A 23,599-nucleotide genomic window follows, 5' to 3' on the forward strand; every position below is an offset into this window, starting at 1 on the left:
GTGGTATAGGTGCTGTGCTCTGGTGTACATACTGCAATATACAGGTGCTGTGCTCTGGTGTACATACTGCAATATACAGGTGCCCTGCTCTGGTGTACATACTGTAATATACAGGTGGTATTACTAGGTATAGGTGCTGTTCTCTGGTGTATATACTGTAATATACAGGTGGTATTGCTGGGTATAGGTGTTGTGCTGTGGTGTACATACTGTAATATACAGGTGGTATTACTGGGTATAGGTGCTGTTCTCTGGTGTATATACTGTAATATACAGGTGGTATTGCTGGGTATAGGTGCTGTGCTCTGGTGTACATACTGTAATATACAGGCAGTATTACTGGGTATAGGTGCTGTGCTCTGGTATACATACTAATATATAGGCAGTATTGCTGGGTAAAGGTGTTGTGCTCTGATGTGCATGCTGTAATATACAGGTGGTATTACTGGGTATAGGTGCTGTGCTCTGATATACATACTGTAGTATACAGGCAGTATTACTGGGTATAGGTGCTGTGCTCTGATGTGCATACTGTTGTATACAGGCAGGCAGTATTACTGGGTATAGGTGTTGTGCTCTGATGTACATACTGTAGTATACAGGCAGTATTAGGCTATGTTCACACTGCATATGAGTCCGACCGCATTTCATATGCTGCCGTACATGTGCAGCTGAAACTACGGGCGTGGGAAAAATCGACATGCGGACGGATGCGTACAAACCGCGAACATACGCCCGTAGTAGAGTTATGCTTCCCTAGCTTGTTTCGAAGCGATCTGAAACACATCATTTACTTGGAAATCTTCGCCCAGCCCAATAAAACTCACAGAACCTTTTGGATCGAAAAATCAAGTTCAATTTTGCTGAAATAAGTACTTCGTACGGGACCACAAGGAAATCCACGGCCGTGAGTTTCAACATTTCCGTCCTCAAACAATGGTCTTGTTCATTTTTCACGGCGCCGTATACAATCTGGCCGTAAGCTCATATGTAGTGTGCACTGTGCGGGCGTATATTGTATACTTTCAAGCGAACGCATCAACCTCAAAACTATGTGCGTATATTCGCGGTTCTCACTACGTCCGGAAACATACGCAGTGTGATCATAGCCTTACTGAATATAGGTGCTGTTCTCTGGTGTATATACTGTAATATACAGGTGGTATTGCTGGGTATAGGTGTTGTGCTCTAATGTACATACTGTAATATACAGGCAGTATTACTGGGTATAGGTGCTGTTCTCTGGTGTACATACTGTAATATACAGGCGGTATTGCTGGGTATAGGTGCTGTTCTCTGGTGTACATACTGTAATATACAGGCAGTATTACTGGGTATAGGTGCTGTTCTCTGGTGTATATACTGTAATATACAGGTGGTATTGCTGGGTATAGGTGTTGTGCTCTAATGTACATACTGTAATATACAGGCAGTATTACTGGGTATAGGTGCTGTTCTCTGGTGTATATACTGTAATATACAGGCAGTATTACTGGGTATAGGTGCTGTTCTCTGGTGTACATACTGTAATATACAGGCAGTATTACTGGGTATAGGTGCTGTGCTCTGGTGTATATACTGTAATATACAGGTGGTATTGCTGGGTCTAGGTGTCATGCTCTGGCGTCAATATGCAATATACAAGAGTTCATGCTGGGAAAAGGTGGTGTACATGATTTGTCAGACATAATACCAGAGGAAAGATGTCACAGTATAGTTGTAGCCTTATATCACTGATACTGTCCATGCCCGGCTGCTGGTCTTCTCCTTTATTCTTATCAAGTGTATTCTATTCCCAATCCTGAATGCACATATAGTCATATAGATGCATACACACTGATAATCTTACATACATATAAATAAAGTGATGCACACATTTACTGTGACACACATATATATATGCTTACAGATACACACACCCTCATCTTCTTATATACACCTACATACATATAGAGGGACACACACACACACATATAGTGCCACACATACACTCATCCTCTTATATACACCTACATACATATACAGTGATACACACACATATAGTGCCATACATACACTCATCTTCTTATATACATCTACATACATATACAGTATATATAGTGCCATACATACACTCATCCTTTTATATACACATACAGTGACACATATATAGTCAAGGACAAAATCGGTATACAGACACATACAGTATACAGTCAGTGCAGTCACTGAGCTCAAGGAGATTAGGGAAAAAATTCCTCCCCATCTGGAGGCACCCCGTGGCAACAGGCTAGGGATATCTGGCTATTCCCGTGTTTTGAGACTCGCAACCGAGGCTCCACGGACTCCTTTTTTGCATATTCAATTTTCGGGGGCATCAGTGGAGACTTTATTGAGTACTTCATTGGAATTTTTTCACTGATTTCCTCGAGCTCAGTGATTATTGTGTTTTGTTGGTTGATTTGTCATTGCCCCAACTACCCAGAATCCTGCTCCACACTGACGAGGGGCAAATACCCCGAAATAGCTGTCTGTGGATGGATGCCTACCTTGGCAAGCCCTTGTCATGTCACAATACTCGCTACAGAGTTAGACTTTGACACAAAAGGGGCCACTCTGTTGTTTCCCTATTTATGTTCCAATACTCGCAACCGAGTGGGACTTAAAAGGTCATCTATCAGACACCCCGTGGCTATAGGCTAGGGATATATCTGGCTATTCCCGTGTTTTGAGACCCGCAACCGAGGCTCCACGGACTCCTTTTTTGCACATATAGAGTCAGTGACACACCCTGCCACCCAGCCATATACTACCTGAAGCACAGTATACACTGTCTATACAGTCTTGGACACATTAGTTTGTTCCATTTGCTGACCAGTGTCTGTACTGTACGTGTGCTGCCTTGGATTTCCTGTGGGGGAGAGGCTGGGTGCCACCATATTCACAGTCCGGACACAGAGCTATCCATGTGGTTCCTGCACATGCCACATTGTTATAGTACATTGGGCAGTTCTCATCATATATGAGGGAGCTTATATTTTTGAGGGGCTGATGTGGTTTTGGAGCCTTTGATGTTCTCGCTTTTTAGGCTCCCCACATTCTCAGGATTCTTTACTCTAGTGTAAAAACTATAAAACAAGGAGCAGGTGAGGCCCCTTGAAGTGCAGGCTGGGAGCTCTGAGCCCTTTATTGGGAGCAGGAGAAAGGAGTATAGAGTCTGAGGAGCTGCGGTCAGTGCGGGGTCACGGCGAGCACAAAGAGACCCCAGAGGCCACTTCTCTAGTCCTGAAGCCGGATCGCTCCTCTCCTACAGTGAGTCATTGCAGGAGAGGAATTCATTCAGCATGAAGTCAGTCGGCCCTAATCCTTGATTTCCCAGCGCTGCCCGATCCTGTCTCTGTGATGACACCAAGGAGCACCCTTTAATTCTGGAACCATGGACACTTCACAAGATGAATTAATGTCACATGGGACCAGACACCCGACCCCACTGTAGAAAGATGAAAAAAATCCCAGCTGACCAATATATGGCCTCATTCACACGCAAAAAAATTCCTCCCTAGTACATCCACAATCCGTATTTTTTCACATCTGCAAGAAATGGGAAGATGGTAGTTAAATTAGGATGATCCGTATTTTCTGCAAGCTTTACAGACGTTTAAAAAAAATTATGGACGCTCCTATTAACTTTTATAGAAATGAATGGATCCACAGTTACAGACAAATTTATGGAACGTGTTAATAAGGCCTATAACTGTAAGGCCATGTGCAGACTACGTTAGAGACAGGCTGTTCCGTGACCCGTCCAGGTCACGGAACGGTTGGTCTCTGAAAAGATCATCAGCCGGATGATCTTTAGGGCCGCAGAGTTCTGATGCGAGCGCATCCGTGCGAAGAGGCGCTCGCTCCAAAGTGTGCACTGACAGGGTATTCTGCGGCCGCTATTCAATTAATAGCAGCCGCAGAAAACTGACATGTCAGTTGTTTGCGGCGCTGCTAAGGATTCCGTCCGGAGTGTATACTATGGGGGGGATTTACAAACGGTACGGCAGAGGTGTACACCAGGGAGACACCCCTTCTCCCCGGCGTACGACTCCCGTGCACCCCGCTCGCCTGTTGGGCGGGCTGGCGGAGCTTGCGGGGGCGTGATGAGGCGGGGAGGAGGCGTGGCCTCCCCCCGCACCTCATTTATCAGGATTTATGAATGCTCGCAGGCGCTGGTACACCTCTTAGTGAATGCTGCCAGAAAAAAGGAGGCGGAGCTTAATATAAGACAATGCTCTGTGAGCTGAACAGCCTGGACTCCAGACTGATACAATGTCCTGCACCATCAGTCCAGGAGGCAGATAGGGGATGTGGATGGGTTAGCTGGAATATTCACAAACAGGAAGCAGAAACTGATGAGGAATTGAAACTTGATATGAAGCAATGTACAAAGGAAACCGGATTAGAAAAGTTTAACATTTTTGAACAGATATCATTTAGGAAAACTGCCACTTTTTAGCATTTTTGCACCACATTTACTTCATTCTAAGTGGGTGTGGCTTAGCATGACTGGGCATGGCCTCTTGCAGCCTAACCTATTTATAAAATTATATGTCCAAAATTGTTGGAAATTACAGTGAAAATTTATGTCAATTTTCATATATGGCATACAGACCGCATTTCTTAAGACGCCTGCACCTCTTAGACAGTATGTTTTACATTAAGACCGCCAGCAATTTTTTATCCAAAGTTTTTAAAGTTGTAAAACTTAAATCGCTTAGTGACAACCAATATGGCCGCATGGATGTATTACTGTATAACCACTCAGCCCTATGAATAATCTGACCGATCACTCCTGTTTCAGGCGTGAGGGTGGCAATACTGGAAAGAAGGCTCATACCTGTAGCATACTGTGATATGTAAACAAGGTGTGACGCATGATAAAAGTCCACATGTTTACTCTTAATACTGTTAATTTTTCTGCAGTTTAACCCCTCGTCTGCCCAAAGCCGGAGAGACCATACACGGGAGCAAGTTCTTCATTGGTTTCGGGGGCAAAGGAGCAAATCAGTGCATCCAAGCGTCTCGACTTGGGGCCTGCACCGCCATGGTCTGCAAGGTAACACGTATCCTGTATCTCAGCGCTGAGCTCTATGAATAATGAAACAGGAAATCCGCTTGGGACCCTTAGTGTAGGAAATATAGGAAATTCCTTGAGTTCAGAGACTAAATAAACCCCCCAGCTTGCTCATAAGTAGCTGTCTCATCCAAATTTTATTCCTGTAAATCACCGTCAGGGACTAATGAAGGAGACGCGTTCCTACGCCGTGACCTCATGTGGAATGGTGCAGTCATGTCAGGAATGTAGCTGAAAGGGTCCAGTGTCAGGAGTTATACAGGGGTTGTCTGCCGTCTGATGAAAGACTCTGCTTTTAACCATAAATAGCGCCACATCTTTCTATGGGCTGTGTCTGGTATTACAGCTCCACCCCATTCATGTAAAGGCTGCAATACCATACCCAAACTATGGACGGCGCTGGTTTTTAAAGGAAAACTCAAGCTCCCATGTTACACTAAAGACCCCCTCCGCAGGACACCATTTATGAATAAGCCTATACATGTAGAAGAAAAGTCTTTATTATTTCTCTTATATCCCATGATGCATCATTTCCAGTTAACATTTTTTACATCTCGCTATGGAGCAATGTTATAAAGGTTACACGTCTTTACATAAACGTGTAAAATAAAACATGTAGTGGTCGGCCAAACTAACTTGGCAGGCCTTAGGCTGTGTCCCTATGTGAGCATTTGGGTGCGTGCACACTACGAAATCCGCGCGTATGACACACAGTGGATTCCGTCGCTCATACCCACACGCGGCGGCGCGCATCTCTGTCCGTGCCATAGACACTATACCATGCACGGAGGGATTGCGCATTCTCCAAAAGAACTGACATGTCAATTTTTTCGGCGGAATGCGGAATTTAGAATAGTGTCTATGGCACGGACGGAGATGCGCGCTGCTGTGTGCGGGTACGAGCTACGGAATCCGTTGCGGGTCATACGCACGGATTCCATAGTGTGCACGCACCCTTAAAAAGGATATTGATTTATCCTTTCTGGTGGTGCTCACTCAGGTGAATGAAAGTCCAATGGTACAAATCAACAGAAGAAAGAAAAAATTTAGAGTGCACTCACCGATATGTAGATATTCTTTATTGCTTCATACAATACAATACTTCTTAGCGGGTACGCGTATTGGAGATGCCAACACCTCACACTGATTACCGAGTGCCCTCAGACTTTTTTCTATCTTCGGTTGATTTGTACCTTTTTACATAAGGCCCGTGGCTCCTCCTGACCTTCTTTGTGAGATAGCAATTCTGGAGCTTTCCTTAAAAAAAAATCTGCTTTGTGCCATTCCTCTGTTATTCCTCCTGAAAATGTATAAATACATTGACAAGTGAATATTACTTGCTGGGGGTGTGTCTTTACACTTTACCCTGTACAGACTCCACCTATTTGTCACAGGAGGGGTATCACCCAAATGTCAATTTATTCATACACTTCCAGGAGGAATAACAGAGAGACGGCACAATGCAGATCTCTAATGTACATGTATTTACTATGACAGACCAATCAGAAAAGCCGAAATATAGAAGACACTAGAGAGAGCGCCCTTTGTTTAGGTCATCTTAATCTAATCTAAAAGGGGCGGAGTTTGAGCATCATGGGAATAATAACCACACTGCTACAATGTAGAAGCCAGACTGGAACAGTGACTACAAGGATACACATAGGGTGAGGGTCCCTTTCAGGAATGTATACACTTATACCTATTTATAGTGGTGACCTGTATGTGCAGATTAGATCTGTGTCCCCATGGTAATATGTAACTTGAATATGGAGTGATGTGATGTCTTTCTGTTAAAAATTAACATATAATGATGTCACTTTGTTAATGTTGCTGATAGGCAGTAATGTCATTCATGTTGCAGTTACATGCTATTATTTAGCTTATATATTATAAAATATTAGATATCCTCACATGGGCTCCTCCGTGACGTGTAAGTTGTCTACATAGCAGAGAAGTGACCATATCTCCTCAGTATGGCTGACCATTTATCGTTAAGCTGCTTATTGACCTCTGACGGCATTTCTCGCTTATGTCCTGACCTCATGGTTTATTCTTGTGCTTCTTTACATATAGAAGAAATGTCATATTCTTGTAACAAAGAAAGTATTGTCAGGCGTATGAGAAACTGGCATTGTCCTAAACTACCCTGTGAATGTGAGACACTAAATATAGAACACACATACCAATCCACAAGAAGAAAGGCTTGTCAAGCAGTGCTGTCATTTGTAGTAACTTTTAACATGTCCTGAGACCCACTGTGATCCCAAGATACAGCCAGAAGGAGGGTGCAGCAGTACAATCCTCTCCCCACTTGATTTGATTGACAGGTAAAAAGAGACATGGGCTACTCCGTACTGTTCCCCGGAAGTATTTTGGGATTGTACAGGAATATGACAACTGTAATACTGGCTCCTAAGTAAAAGAATATAACTACTATAATACTGCTCCTATATACAAGAATATAACTACTATAATACTGCTCCTATATACAAGAATATGACTACTATAATAGTGCTCCTATATACAAGAATATAACTACTATAATACAGCCCCTGTATACAAAAATATAACTACTATAATAGGGACAAGGAGAGAAAGGAGCTGCTGCATATCACACCTATGGCTGACACTAATGCCTATCTGCTACATTTAAAAACCAACGCCAGGATGTTGGTATATAATTTGATCAAACCATATTGCCCTATGTACCGCGTGCAGGTCCCCTGGTTCACATGGGTCCCTACATAACTCACCACCGTGTCAGTCAGCGGCCGCCAACCCAGCAAGGCGTGCACCAACAGGAAAGGGAGGCCATAGAACGGCCCTGCAACCCCACTGTCACAGGACTAATCCCCAAGGGCCCCCACAAAAACCAGCAGGCACCACCGGCAGAGAAAGCTGTAACCAAATAACACCAATGTGAAAGAATATGGTTTGATCAAATTATATACCAACATCCTGGCGTTGGTTTTTAAATGTAGCCGATAGGCATTAGTGTCAGCCATTGGTGTAAGGTGCAGCGCTCCTTTCTCTCCCTGTCCGTATTTTACGTTTCTCTTTTTTTAAGTTTTTGCACTCCTCCTGGTAAGACCCATGTGACCGCAATCAGCAGGAGACACCTGTGTACACATGACTAGTGCCTCCTATTTTTCCTATTCTGCCTGCAGGAGCAATGGTGAGTGTTTTAGACCTTGTTCACACTGGTGCTACCTGGGGCCACTTTTCCCCGCCGCCGGTGCCTGCTGGGTTTTAGGGGGGGGGGGGCCCTTGGGGATTGGTCCTGTGAACGTGGGGTTGCAAAGCCGTTCTATGGCCTCCCTTCCCTGTTTGTGCTCGCTTTGCGGGGTTGGCGGTTGCTGACTGACACGGTGGTGAGTTAGCTTAGGAACTCATGTGAACCAGGGGACCTGCACATGGTACATGGGGCAATATGGTTTGATCAAATTATATACCAACATCCTGGCGTTGGTTTTTAAATGTAGGCATTAGTGTCAGACATAGGTGTGAGGTGCAGCGCTCCTTTCTCTCACTGTCCGTATAACTACTATAATATTGCTCCTATATACAAGAATATAACTACTATAATACTGTCCCCTAAGTACAAGAATATGACTACTATAATACTGCTCCTATGTACAGGAATATAACTACTATAATACTGCTCCTATATACAAGAATATAACTACTATAATACTGCCCCTATATACAAGAATATAACTACTATAATACTGCTCCTATATACAAGAATATAACTACTATAATACTGCTCCTATATACAAGAATATAACTACTATAATACTGCTCCTATATACAAGAATATAACTACTATAATACTGTCCCCTAAGTACAAGAATATGACTACTATAATACTGCTCCTATGTACAGGAATATAACTACTATAATACTGCTCCTATATACAAGAATATAACTACTATAATACTGCCCCTATATACAAGAATATAACTACTATAATACTGCTCCTATATACAAGAATATAACTACTATAATACTGCTCCTATATACAAGAATATAACTACTATAATACTGCTCCTATATACAAGAATATAACTACTATAATACTGCTCCTATATACAAGAATATAACTACTATAATACTGCCCCTATATACAAGAATATAACTGCTATAATACTGCTCCTATATACAGGAATATAACTACTATAATACTGCTCCTATATACAAGAATATAACTACTATAATGAAACGAGTGAGAGTAGTTCGGCCGGCACCAGCTGATGTAGACACAGATAAGGACTGAGGACTAGGGGATATGCAGTAATAGAGCGGTGTAGACAAACCACAGCAGGTCGGGTGCAAGGAACAAATACAGTCATAAATATCGAAGTGTGGAGAGAAAGAATTCCGCACTCACCGGTCAGGAAAGTAGTGGATTTATTGATTCATACACCGACGGCTTGAGCTGGGAGGGGGAAGATGTTAAGCAGGTGTACTCAGGGCAGCTACAATTGTTTCTCGCCTGCTCGGCGCTTCGTCTGGCTGTGAGCACACCGGTGAGTGCGGAATTCTCTCTCTCCACACTTCGATAACTACTATAATACTGCTCCTATATACAAGAATATAACTACTATAATACTGCTCCTATATACAAGAATATAACTACTATAATAGTGCTCCTATATACAAGAATATAACTACTATAATAGTGCTCCTATATACAAGAATATAACTACTATAATGCGGTTCAGGGAAGAAACAGAGTGCTGCACCTCACACCTATGGCTGATACTAGTGCCGCTAGGCTAAATAAAAAACACATCAGAATTTTATGTATGAATTGATCAAGCCATACTGCCCCATGTACCTCGTGCCGGTATCTGATACACATGGGTCCCTACACTAAGTCCACACCGTGCCAGTCAGTGGCCACCAACCCCGCAGGCGTGCACAGTCAGGGAACGGGGGCCATGGGACGGCCCTGCGACCCCCATGCCACAGGACCAGACCCAAAAACACCACACCAGAACCCGGCCAGCACCGCCGGCGGAGAAGGTCGCCCCCAAGCAGCACAAGTCTGGATAAGGAATTACACTCACCATAGCTGCAGCAAACAGAATGGTCTCACCAGGAGGAGTGCAATACACGGAGAAAAGAGAGAAACAAAATGCGGTTCAGGGAAGAAACAGAGTGCTGCACATCACACCTATGGCTGATACTAGTGCCGCTAGGCTAAATAAAAAAACACATCAGAATTTTGTGTATGAATTGATCAAGCCATACTGTGAGCAACCAGACGAAGTGCCGAGCAGGCTAGAAACAATTGTAGCTGCCCTGAGTACACCTGCTTAACATCTTCCCCCTCCCAGCTCAAGCCGTCGGTGTATGAATCAATAAATCCACTACTTTCCTGACCGGTGAGTGCGGAATTCTTTCTCTCCACACTTCGATAACTACTATAATACTGCTCCTATATACAAGAATATAACTACTATAATACTGCTCCTATATACAAGAATATAACTACTATAATAGTGCTCCTATATACAAGAATATAACTACTATAATAGTGCTCCTATATACAAGAATATAACTACTATAATACAGCTCCTATATACAAGAATATAACTACTATATTATTGCTCCCATGTACTATAATGCGACATGGAGAGAAGGCAGCTACTGCACATCACACTTATGGCTGACACCAATGCCGCTCGGCTAATTTTAAAAACCAACGCCAGGATTTCTGTATATAATTTGATCAAACCATACTGCCCTGTGTACCACGTGCAGATCTCCTGGTCCACACGGGTCCCTACGCTTACTCCACACTGTGTCGGTCAGCGACTGCCAACCCCGCAAAGCGTGCACAAACAGGGAAGGGAGGCCATGGAATGGCCCTGCAACCCCAATGTCACAGGACCAAACCCAAAATGCCCCACCAATACCCAGCCAGCACCACCGGCGGAGAAGGCTGCCCCAAACAACACAAGTATGAATATGGTATTACACTCACCACCACGGCTGCAGACAGAATGGGAAAAACATGGAGGTACTGACATGTGAGCACAGGTATATCCTGCTAATTTGGGTCACATGGGTCTTATGAAGGGGAGTGCCAGCCGTTCAGAAACTGCTCCTATGTAAGAGAATATAACTACTACTGTATAATACTGCCCCCTTTGTTTAGGAATTTCAGCAATGTATGTATCTGTTATACGGTATATATCAGTGATACTGGCACAGTCACATTCCTCACATATCATGTTCTCTCCTATGTCTGTACACTGTTGCCCTGCGGCTTGTCTGGTATCACAGGCCTGGCACAGTGTGGCGCTCTCTTTTTATCACCTGGCTGGGTTCATCGCTGCTCTTCCCAGAACTGTTTCTTCTTGCTAGGTTGGACGGGCTCCAGTATAGGCAGTGCAGCCTCTTCTGTTCCTGGAAGTGTTGATGAGATTTCAGTGGGTGTAATGATTGGGGCTCTTACACATTGTGGGGTATTATTAGAGTTTTTGTCCTTTCAAGTCTGTATTTATAAGGTATATGTGCCCATATAAGAGATGCAGTGTCCCATACGAATCAACTACCGCCCCTATAGTATAATAGGTGTTTACCAGCGCCCTCATAACAAGTACAATGCCCCATAACAGTGATCTGTGCTGCCATAACAAATGTAGTGCCCTATAAGAGTTATTGACCGCATAACAGATACACTGCCAGTATAGTAGATATAGTGCCCCTTTCCCCCACAACAGGTACAGTTAACCCTTCCATGCCCCAGCGGTGATGTGACTTTTGGCCTTGTCCCCACACAGTATGTTGATATGTGAGCAGACCCTTATGCTGCATTTACACAGAACGATTATCGTGCGAATTTGCACGATAACGATCGAATTCAAGCGATAATCGTAAACGCAACGAACGACGAGCGAGAAATTGTTCATTTTGATCTTTGAACATGTTCTTAAATCGTCGTTCTCAAAAAATTCGCAGATCGTTCCGTGTAAAGAGTCGTTCACCTATTTTACCTACAGTATGTTCGAGATAGGCTTAAGCGACTGCAAAATGAAATTTCCGAACGATATATCATTCCGTCTAAACGCTGATTGTTATAAAAGAAAAATCGTTACTTCGAAGTCGTTAATCGGACATTTGGGAAAATTATCGTTCCGTGTAAACGTAGCATTAGTTCTCCACTTCTCATTCACATTTCTCCGCTTTCAGGTAGGTGATGATTCTTTTGGGAACAATTACATAGAAAACTTCAAGAAGCACAACGTCTGCACAGGTAAGTGCTGATCTCAGCCCCTCCAAGGCGCCCCCTGTTTGCTGAGCCTTACACATTGTGTACAGTCAGGGTGCATGTCAGCGGCAATACTAGAAATGGTGGAGCTTGTCAGGAACTCAGAGTTACATAGCAGAAGAAGCAGGTCCCACAGCAGCACAAAGTATCTTAGGAAAGGAGTGTGTCGATTTTGTAGCATCTGAGAGTTACATTGTAGAAAAGGTGGGATTCCACAGCAACACAGAGTATTTCAGGTAAGAAGTGTTCTGATCTTATTAGAGGTTTCAGGCCTAGATGTACATAAAGCTGTGTCCTTAGCAGTGCAGAGTATTTCAGAAGTGTGTGCAGACTTACATTATAAATATTGGGCTCCACAGCAACACAAAGAGGGAGATATATCAAACATGGTGTAAAGTGAAACTGTCTCAGTTGCCCCTAGCAACCAATCAGATTCCACCTTTCATTTTCCAAAGAGTCTGTGAGGAATGAAAAGTGGAATCTGATTGGCTGCTAGGGGCAACTGAGCCAGTTTCACTTTACACCATGCCTGATAAATCTCCCCCAAAGTATTCCAGATACCCTAATTACCTTATAGTTATATAATTATGCTGAAGACTACAACCCTCATCATTTCCCAGTTCTCTTTGTGCCTCAGCTCAGACCAGTCCTCCGCTCTCAGCGCCTCCATCTGTATTTCGCCCTTTACGCCACTTTTGCCATCTGTTCTCTATAAATATAAGTGAAATTCTTTAGTTTTTGCTGGCGCGGCTCCTGTCTGATGTGGCTGCAGATTCCTGGAGCTCCCTTACATGCAGGTTTTATTATTCCTGTGATTTTCCGTAACCCGTGCGTCCATGTTACACATCACAATGGCGCATACTCTGCCATCACCGTCTCTTCTTCTCTTACAGATTATGTGTATCAGACCGGAGCAGCCGCCACTGGAGCTGCTTCCATCATCGTAAATGCAGAAGGTGAAGAGAACGTAAAGTAACACACAGTATGATGATGTTTAGCTCATAGAGCATTGTGTAGACTGGATACAATTGTACCATTTCTCAGCTGAGAGCAGGACTAGCTGTGTACAATGTATTAGTCTGAAATCCAGGATGTTTAGCTCACAGAGCATTGTCCAGCCTAGATACAGATGTATCACTTCTCAGCTGAGAGCAGGATTAGCTATGTACAATGTAGCAGTCTGGAGTCCAGGCTGTAGAGCTCACATAGCATTGTCTACACTGGATACAATTGTATCACTTCTCAGCTGAGAGCAATACTAGCTATGTACAATGTATCAGTCTGGAGTCCAGGTTGTAGAGCTCACAGAGCATTGTCTACACTGGATACAATTGTATCACTTCTCAGCTGATAGCAGGATTAGCTATGTACAATGTATCAGTCTGGAGTCCAGGCGGTTTAGCTCACAGAGCATGGTCTACACTGGATACAAGTGTATCACTTCTCAGCTGAGAGCAAGATTAGCTATGTACAATGTATCAGTCTGGAGTCACAGAGCATTGTGTAAATACAATTGTATTCAACCCTCAGCTGTGAGAAGTACTACTGTATGTCTGGTCCAACACACCGACAACAAGCAAAGCTATTGAAAACGGTGAAAAAGTGAGGCACAGGTTCAGCTGTGTATCTTTATACCCTAGCCAATGCAAAGTGGGTTGTTGGCACCCTTGGCACATGCCCCTGTTGTCTCTCAGTCATGCCAGTGGTACCCCATTATATCCCATTATACATTGTGCAGAGTACACTGGGTACAACCCTGTATGCTGCCAACCAACTTTTTTGGAGTCCCAATCAGTAGGTGACCCAGTTATAGAGATGTCACTACATTGATCAGATTACTTTTCAGGAGTCTTGGAAAGCTGGGTGATTGATCACTAATAAACAGCTGAGTACATTCTTATGTGAGGTTATGACCCTAGTGACCGTGTTCCCACAGGACAGAATGCCATCGTAATCGTTGCTGGGGCGAATCTATTACTGAACTCAGAAGATCTTACCAAAGCCTCAGCAGCTATAACCGGAGCCCGGGTGATGGTTTGTCAGCTGGAGATCAGCCCCCAAGTCTCACTAGAGGCCCTGAAAATGGCGCACAAGAGCGGAGGTGAGATGGCATTAAAATGTATAAGTCTGTAAAGAAAAACAGCAAAATCAACACGGTAGAAGACTGTAGCCTGCTGTTATGTTCCCATGGGGCCAGAGGTGCTGAGAATGATGGGAGTTTTGTTAATATGTTAATTAGGTGGTTTGGTGCCCAGGGGGCGGTATTCACCCTCAGTGCACAGACAAGCTCCGCCCTTCTCGTGAATATTCATCTAGCGCTTTGCAGCAATGAGTGACCGGCGTTACATCACCACAGTGCGATGTCTGAATATACATAGAGAGCATAGTATAGCGGTTATTCTCACATAATACAGTCTCCTTATGATGCCCACTGGTCTTTTGGTCTTGGCCTGTGTTCACATTGCTCAAGGAGGCATTTGTATTTTATTATGATTTATAATGAAGTCAGGAGGTTGTTTATAAGGAACATCAGCCGCCCTTACTCTGGATTATTAGCCCCAGCTGTAGGGTTGGGCGCAGCCAAGTTGTCAGGGAGCCACAGGCCACACGGCTGCTACGACTTATACAGATAAGCTGATTTTCATTGCGTTTTCCATGTGTCATTAGAATATCAGCCGTTCTCACTTTTTAGAAAGAATTTCTCATATTTCTTCTCATATTCAGCTCATGGTTGCCCCCAGCAGTTCTGTAATAAGAGTCTTAGTTACAGGTGGAAAGATAGAATAATATACTTTCATCATAGTCTCTTCTTATCCCTGGAAAGCTGGATGACAACCAATTTAGTTCTAGTATGGAATGTCATCAATATTAAACAACACGTCCATGTACTTGGGCACCAATGCCTGGAGGAGCTTGTGTTATCACATGTACCGTATCGCTGCGTATTAAACGCTGCGTATTTATTGCTGCGTGTTTGGTGCGATTTTTACATGCGAGTTTTGATTTTCACATGAAAATCATGTGAAAATCAAAACTCGCATGTAAAAATCGCACCAAACACGCAGCGATAAAAACGCAGCGTTAAATATGCAGCGTTAAATACACAGCGATACGGTACGTGTGAAGCTACCCTAAAGGCTAGTCTAACTCTACAGTCACCATCATAGGTGCACATGATGTCATTTTACATATGTGCCTTAGATTTGACCTTAGCCACAATACGAGTCATAAATGTGAAGAATGTATTAGTCTCGGCCAGTGGCTTTCCAGCAAAACTACAACTCCCAGCATGGCCGTACAGCCATCGGCTATCCTTAGAAAATCCCTTTCATTTCACCTAACAAGTGATAAAGCTTTAGATAAAGACTACTAGATCACTGTCCATAAGGAGGCACATTTTCACGGCGGATTGTAATCCCTTAATGCCTTAATTTACCAAATGGTTAAAATTTTACTTTTATTCTTCCTTTTAAAAATGGCACAATAACAAAATAACCAAAATAGTGAAATGTGGTTTAAAAACTGGTCACCACCCGCTAAGTACATGCGGAACCACTTGGTCACCTTTGATAGATTTGGTTATGGTATCCATTCCTCTCTCTAGTCACACATAGCTCCTTTGAGGATGCGATCAGATTCGATTTACTTATAATGGTTGGATAAAGCACAAGACATCCACCAGGATATAGAGAGCAATCACGGGATCAAAAAGGTTTGAGAATTGTATCTGGCGTCTTTTTTAGGATGGCTAATACTGCCTATGGCCCCGTTCCCACTGAGCAAAGCTAGCGGAATTCCGCGACGGAATTGTCCGCCGCGGAATGTCGTTAGCCTCCCGCTCATAATGGGAGTCTATGGGAGGCGCACGCTGCTGCTCTGTACGCGCTGAAGAATGAACATGAGCGGGAGGCTAACGGCATTCCGTGGCGGACAATTCCGTTGCGGAATTCCGCTACCTTTGCTCAGTGGGAACGGGGCCTAATGACTAGGAGCAATTTTATGCAATAAGCTCCATTATACCCCAAGGGGCTATTCTGACTGGATACTAAGGTCTCTAACCTCTCCCCAAGTATTTCAGCATGTGGTGATGAGTATTAAAGGGATTATCCAGCGCTATAAAAACATGGCCACTTTCCCCCTACTGTTGTCTCCAGTTTGGGTGGGGTTTTGAAACTCAGTTCCATTGAAGTGAATGGAGCTTAATTGCTAACTGCACCTGAACTGGAGACAACAGTAGGGGGAATCCATGCCTAGATTAATCTGATAAAGCTTTGTTACTTTTTTTTTTGTAGTAAGAACGATCTTTAACCCCGCTCCAGCCATCGCTGATCTAGACTCCTCCTTTTATACGCACTCTGACATCTTCTGCTGCAATGAGAGCGAGGTAAGGATGTGTCACTATGTGATCTCTTGTAACTAATGTTTCCTCACTCCATGGACATACATCAAAATGCATGGAGCCTTTACTATACCAAAGCCTACGCCATCTCCTGCTGGATTATGGCAGTGGGTCTGACTGCGGACAGCTCCCTACATACAGCACCCAATGTAACGTCAGTCCCTATAGATCCTATATCATCCATGTACCCCTGATCAACAAAAGTCAAAATGATTCGGGATTACAGATCCCGTAACCTCACTGCCATTCTGGCCCTGGTAACTATATCCGTTTATAATTTCCAGGCAGAGATACTAACAGGTGTGCAGGTGAGGAGCCCCTCAGATGCAGGAGCTGCAGGGTCTGTGCTGCTGGCCAGAGGTTGTCATCTCGTCCTGATAACCTTAGGAGGAGAGGGATGTGTAATCGTATCCAAAGAAGTTCCGGAACCCAAGCACATCGCGACATCCAAAGTAACATCGGTGGACACCACGGTAGGATATTATTCAGAAATATGGGGTAGTTGTTGTTGTTGTTATGTAGATAATCTGTCAGCTGCAGTGTCTGGACTGGAAATGACAGGGACACAGTCTGCTACCTATGTGTATAAATTTACAAAAATAGACTAGGAGGTAGCTCTTTATGTGTCTATGTTATATACAGGAAGAGGCCCAATGAGGCAGCACTACCTGTACCTTCATCATTTATAAGGAAAGACAAAGAAACAGAACTCTCTGTACCTACATTATATACAGAGCGACAGGGATAAATATTATCTGCAGCTACATAATTCACAGAAATGTACATCATGTAGAGAGAGACAGGAAGATAGTAATATTTGTGCCTACATCATGTACAGCCAACAAAACACAGTAATCACTGAACTCAAGGAGAACAGCGAAAAAAATTCCAATGAAGTACTCAATCAAGAGTCTCCACTGATGCCCCCAAAAATTTAAATATGCAAAACAAGAGTCCGTGGAGCCTCAGTTACGAGTCTCAAAACACGGGATAGCCAGATATCTCTAGCCTGTTGCCAACGGGGTGCCTCCATGATGGGGAGAGCACCACACCACCCTGATAAATAACCCCTTAAGTCCCACTCGGTTGCGAGTATTGGAACATAGACAGGGAAACAACAGGGTGGCCCCTTTAGTCAATGTCTAACTCAAGGTGCGAGTATTGCGATCATGACAAGGGCTTGCAAAGGCAGGCTTCCACCCACAGACAGCCGTTTCGGGGGTTTTGCCCCTCGTCAGTGTGGGGTAGGATTCTGGCTAGTTGGGGCAATGAAAAATCAACCAACAAAACACAGTAATCACTGAACTCAAGGAGAACAGCGAAAAAAATTCCAATGAAGTACTCAATCAAGAGTCTCCACTGATGCCCCCAAAAATTTAAATATGCAAAACAAGAGTCCGTGGAGCCTCAGTTACGAGTCTCAAAACACGGGATAGCCAGATATCTCTAGCCTGTTGCCAACGGGTGCCTCCATGATGGGGAGAGCACCACACCACCCTGATAAATAACCCCTTAAGTCCCACTCGGTTGCGAGTATTGGAACATAGACAGGGAAACAACAGGGTGGCCCCTTTTGTCAATGTCTAACTCAAGGTGCGAGTATTGCGATCATGACAAGGGCTTGCAAAGGCAGGCTTCCACCCACAGACAGCCGTTTCGGGGTTTTTGCCCCTCGTCAGTGTGGGGTAGGATTCTGGCTAGTTGGGGCAATGAAAAATCAACCAACAAAACACAGTAATCACTGAACTCAAGGAGAACAGCGAAAAAAATTCCAATGAAGTACTCAATCAAGAGTCTCCACTGATGCCCCCAAAAATTTAAATATGCAAACAAGAGTCCGTGGAGCCTCAGTTACGAGTCTCAAAACACGGGATAGCCAGATATCTCTAGCCTGTTGCCAACGGGGTGCCTCCATGATGGGGAGAGCACCACACCACCCTGATAAATAACCCCTTAAGTCCCACTCGGTTGCGAGTATTGGAACATAGACAGGGAAACAACAGGGTGGCCCCTTTTGTCAATGTCTAACTCAAGGTGCGAGTATTGCGATCATGACAAGGGCTTGCAAAGGCAGGCTTCCACCCACAGACAGCCGTTTCGGGGTTTTTGCCCCTCGTCAGTGTGGGGTAGGATTCTGGCTAGTTGGGGCAATGAAAAATCAACCAACAAAACACAGTAATCACTGAACTCAAGGAGAACAGCGAAAAAATTCCAATGAAGTACTCAATCAAGAGTCTCCACTGATGCCCCCAAAAATTTAAATATGCAAAACAAGAGTCCGTGGAGCCTCAGTTACGAGTCTCAAAACACGGGATAGCCAGATATCTCTAGCCTGTTGCCAACGGGGTGCCTCCATGATGGGGAGAGCACCACACCACCCTGATAAATAACCCCTTAAGTCCCACTCGGTTGCGAGTATTGGAACATAGACAGGGAAACAACAGGGTGGCCCCTTTTGTCAATGTCTAACTCAAGGTGCGAGTATTGCGATCATAACGCAATTTTTCGCTGTTCTCCTTGAGTTCAGTGATTACTGTGTTTTGTTGGTTGATTTTTCATTGCCCCAACTAGCCAGAATCCTACCCCACACTGACGAGGGGCAAAAACCCCGAAACGGCTGTCTGTGGGTGGAAGCCTGCCTTTGCAAGCCCTTGTCATGATCGCAATACTCGCACCTTGAGTTAGACATTGACAAAAGGGGCCACCCTGTTGTTTCCCTGTCTATGTTCCAATACTCGCAACCGAGTGGGACTTAAGGGGTTATTTATCAGGGTGGTGTGGTGCTCTCCCCATCATGGAGGCACCCCGTTGGCAACAGGCTAGAGATATCTGGCTATCCCGTGTTTTGAGACTCGTAACTGAGGCTCCACCGACTCTTGTTTTGCATATTTAAATTTTTGGGGGCATCAGTGGAGACTCTTGATTGAGTACTTCATTGGAATTTTTTTCGCTGTTCTCCTTGAGTTCAGTGATTACTGTGTTTTGTTGGTTGATTTTTCATTGCCCCAACTAGCCAGAATCCTACCCCACACTGACGAGGGGCAAAAACCCCGAAACGGCTGTCTGTGGGTGGAAGCCTGCCTTTGCAAGCCCTTGTCATGATCGCAATACTCGCACCTTGAGTTAGACATTGACAAAAGGGGCCACCCTGTTGTTTCCCTGTCTATGTTCCAATACTCGCAACCGAGTGGGACTTAAGGGGTTATTTATCAGGGTGGTGTGGTGCTCTCCCCATCATGGAGGCACCCCGTTGGCAACAGGCTAGAGATATCTGGCTATCCCGTGTTTTGAGACTCGTAACTGAGGCTCCACGGACTCTTGTTTTGCATATTTAAATTTTTGGGGGCATCAGTGGAGACTCTTGATTGAGTACTTCATTGGAATTTTTTTCGCTGTTCTCCTTGAGTTCAGTGATTACTGTGTTTTGTTGGTTGATTTTTCATTGCCCCAACTAGCCAGAATCCTACCCCACACTGACGAGGGGCAAAAACCCCGAAACGGCTGTCTGTGGGTGGAAGCCTGCCTTTGCAAGCCCTTGTCATGATCGCAATACTCGCACCTTGAGTTAGACATTGACAAAAGGGGCCACCCTGTTGTTTCCCTGTCTATGTTCCAATACTCGCAACCGAGTGGGACTTAAGGGGTTATTTATCAGGGTGGTGTGGTGCTCTCCCCATCATGGAGGCACCCCGTTGGCAACAGGCTAGAGATATCTGGCTATCCCGTGTTTTGAGACTCGTAACTGAGGCTCCACGGACTCTTGTTTTGCATATTTAAATTTTTGGGGGCATCAGTGGAGACTCTTGATTGAGTACTTCATTGGAATTTTTTTCGCTGTTCTCCTTGAGTTCAGTGATTACTGTGTTTTGTTGGTTGATTTTTCATTGCCCCAACTAGCCAGAATCCTACCCCACACTGACGAGGGGCAAAAACCCCGAAACGGCTGTCTGTGGGTGGAAGCCTGCCTTTGCAAGCCCTTGTCATGATCGCAATACTCGCACCTTGAGTTAGACATTGACAAAAGGGGCCACCCTGTTGTTTCCCTGTCTATGTTCCAATACTCGCAACCGAGTGGCACTTAAGGGGTTATTTATCAGGGTGGTGTGGTGCTCTCCCCATCATGGAGGCACCCCGTTGGCAACAGGCTAGAGATATCTGGCTATCCCGTGTTTTGAGACTCGTAACGAGGCTCCACGGACTCTTGTTTTGCATATTTAAATTTTTGGGGGCATCAGTGGAGACTCTTGATTGAGTACTTCATTGGAATTTTTTTCGCTGTTCTCCTTGAGTTCAGTGATTACTGTGTTTTGTTGGTTGATTTTTCATTGCCCCAACTAGCCAGAATCCTACCCCACACTGACGAGGGGCAAAAACCCCGAAACGGCTGTCTGTGGGTGGAAGCCTGCCTTTGCAAGCCCTTGTCATGATCGCAATACTCGCACCTTGAGTTAGACATTGACAAAAGGGGCCACCCTGTTGTTTCCCTGTCTATGTTCCAATACTCGCAACCGAGTGGGACTTAAGGGGTTATTTATCAGGGTGGTGTGGTGCTCTCCCCATCATGGAGGCACCCCGTTGGCAACAGGCTAGAGATATCTGGCTATCCCGTGTTTTGAGACTCGTAACTGAGGCTCCACGGACTCTTGTTTTGCATATTTAAATTTTTGGGGGCATCAGTGGAGACTCTTGATTGAGTACTTCATTGGAATTTTTTTCGCTGTTCTCCTTGAGTTCAGTGATTACTGTGTTTTGTTGGTTGATTTTTCATTGCCCCAACTAGCCAGAATCCTACCCCACACTGACGAGGGGCAAAAACCCCGAAACGGCTTTCTGTGGGTGGAAGCCTGCCTTTGCAAGCCCTTGTCATGATCGCAATACTCGCACCTTGAGTTAGACATTGACAAAAGGGGCCACCCTGTTGTTTCCCTGTCTATGTTCCAATACTCGCAACCGAGTGGGACTTAAGGGGTTATTTATCAGGGTGGTGTGGTGCTCTCCCCATCATGGAGGCACCCCGTTGGCAACAGGCTAGAGATATCTGGCTATCCCGTGTTTTGAGACTCGTAACTGAGGCTCCACGGACTCTTGTTTTGCATATTTAAATTTTTGGGGGCATCAGTGGAGACTCTTGATTGAGTACTTCATTGGAATTTTTTTCGCTGTTCTCCTTGAGTTCAGTGATTACTGTGTTTTGTTGGTTGATTTTTCATTGCCCCAACTAGCCAGAATCCTATCCCACACTGACGAGGGGCAAAACCCCCGAAACGGCTGTCTGTGGGTGGAAGCCTGCCTTTGCAAGCCCTTGTCATGATCGCAATACTCGCACCTTGAGTTAGACATTGACAAAAGGGGCCACCCTGTTGTTTCCCTGTCTATGTTCCAATACTTGCAACCGAGTGGGACTTAAGGGGTTATTTATCAGGGTGGTGTGGTGCTCTCCCCATCATGGAGGCACCCCGTTGGCAACAGGCTAGAGATATCTGGCTATCCCGTGTTTTGAGACTCGTAACTGAGGCTCCACGGACTCTTGTTTTGCATATTTACATCATGTACAGGAAGCAGTATAATCTGTACCCACATCATGTACAGTAAAAGTAAAAGGAGGCAGTACTATCTGTACATAAATAACTTACAAGGAGAGACAGGGACATAGTACTATCTGTGCTTATATCATTATAATGTAGACACAAGGAGAGAGTACTATTTGAGGAGAGGATCAGCAGAAAGACAGTGGGGCACATATATCATTATTTTTGGTTTGGGTGCAACAGATTTGGCAAATTCGTCACACTTTTTCCTATTTACATGTAACTTTGCTAGATCCCTACACCACCCACTGAGCCATTCGGGTTCCGCTCCCTGCCACCATGCTCCTGTCTGCTAATCTGCTCTGTTCCATGCTGGTCCTGGGGCCGCTCCTCCCTGTGTCTTCTGGCTTCATATTCCTCCTTCTGGCCCCTGCTGCAATGATGCCTATGGCCTCTAGGGTGTGCTTGTGACCAACTGCTCTGGATTTATTCAGGCAGCTTGTCTTTACCTGCTACTGCCTTCTGACAATCCAAAGCCACCTGCACCTATTTAAACTAGCTCCACCTGCCCCTCCTTGCCTGAGCATTGTTACATTTCAGCACACCTAGCAATGGTTTTTGCTGTTTCTGCTGAATTCCCAAGAATTCCCTGTGCCTGTTCTTCAGATTACACTTTCTACCTCAACACCATCCGTACCATGTGACCAACTTGGATTGTCTGACCTGCCTCTGAAGCCACCTGCCCTGACCCTTCGCCTGTCTGACTAAAATACCTGTTGTATCCTTGGTACTAGACTCTTCTGCTGACCACATATACTCTGCCTATTCCTCTGTGCCTTGTACAGACTCTGTCTGGTCCTTGAAAACCAGCTGTTGCTCACATCGGGACAACAGGTATAGGGCAGCCTGATGTCCTTCTAGTTGCAGAAGTCCAGCTTCTGCATCCTGGAGCAGTATAAAGGGTGAAGACCTAGTGGGCCCTTGGACTTTGCTCCCTGGTGTGGCCCAAAGCCAAACCACTTGAGCATCACAGCAGGTCCGCACTCGCTGTCCGTTACATTGTACATGTAATTAAAAGGTGAGATCTACTGCATTATATATTTTGTGCCAGCTTCCTAATGTCTAATACTTCTATACTACTAATTACAGATGGGCAATTTGTTAAATAATTTGATTAATTGCCCTCATGGTGCGTTTACACAGAGAGATTTATCTGACAGATTTTGGAAGCCAAAGCCAGGAATGGATTTGAAAAGAGGAAAAATCTGTCTTTGATTTATGACCTGTTCCCT

The 23,599-nt window shown here is 44.6% G+C and overlaps 1 protein-coding gene and 1 pseudogene across 4 annotated transcripts in view; one reads left to right on the forward strand and one right to left on the reverse strand.

The window, feature by feature from the left end:
• LOC138775893 (BRISC and BRCA1-A complex member 2-like) overlaps nt 1-6,180 on the reverse strand; it is a 65,369-nt pseudogene extending 59,189 nt beyond the window's left edge.
• Nucleotides 1-23,599, forward strand: part of LOC138775890 (ribokinase-like) — a 61,383-nt gene that overhangs the window by 20,191 nt on the left and 17,593 nt on the right. For all 4 annotated transcript variants that reach the window (XM_069956074.1, XM_069956072.1, XM_069956075.1 and 1 more), the window contains exons 3-8: nt 4,948-5,080; nt 12,302-12,365; nt 13,274-13,336; nt 14,317-14,481; nt 16,673-16,764; nt 17,064-17,252. In XM_069956074.1, the coding sequence (XP_069812175.1) occupies nt 4,948-5,080; nt 12,302-12,365; nt 13,274-13,336; nt 14,317-14,481; nt 16,673-16,764; nt 17,064-17,252 (706 nt within the window). The remainder of the gene's footprint in view (nt 1-4,947; nt 5,081-12,301; nt 12,366-13,273; nt 13,337-14,316; nt 14,482-16,672; nt 16,765-17,063; nt 17,253-23,599) is intronic.

Source organism: Dendropsophus ebraccatus, unplaced genomic scaffold, assembly GCF_027789765.1.
Source record: "Dendropsophus ebraccatus isolate aDenEbr1 unplaced genomic scaffold, aDenEbr1.pat pat_scaffold_318_ctg1, whole genome shotgun sequence".
NCBI classification, from domain to species: domain Eukaryota; kingdom Metazoa; phylum Chordata; class Amphibia; order Anura; family Hylidae; genus Dendropsophus; species Dendropsophus ebraccatus.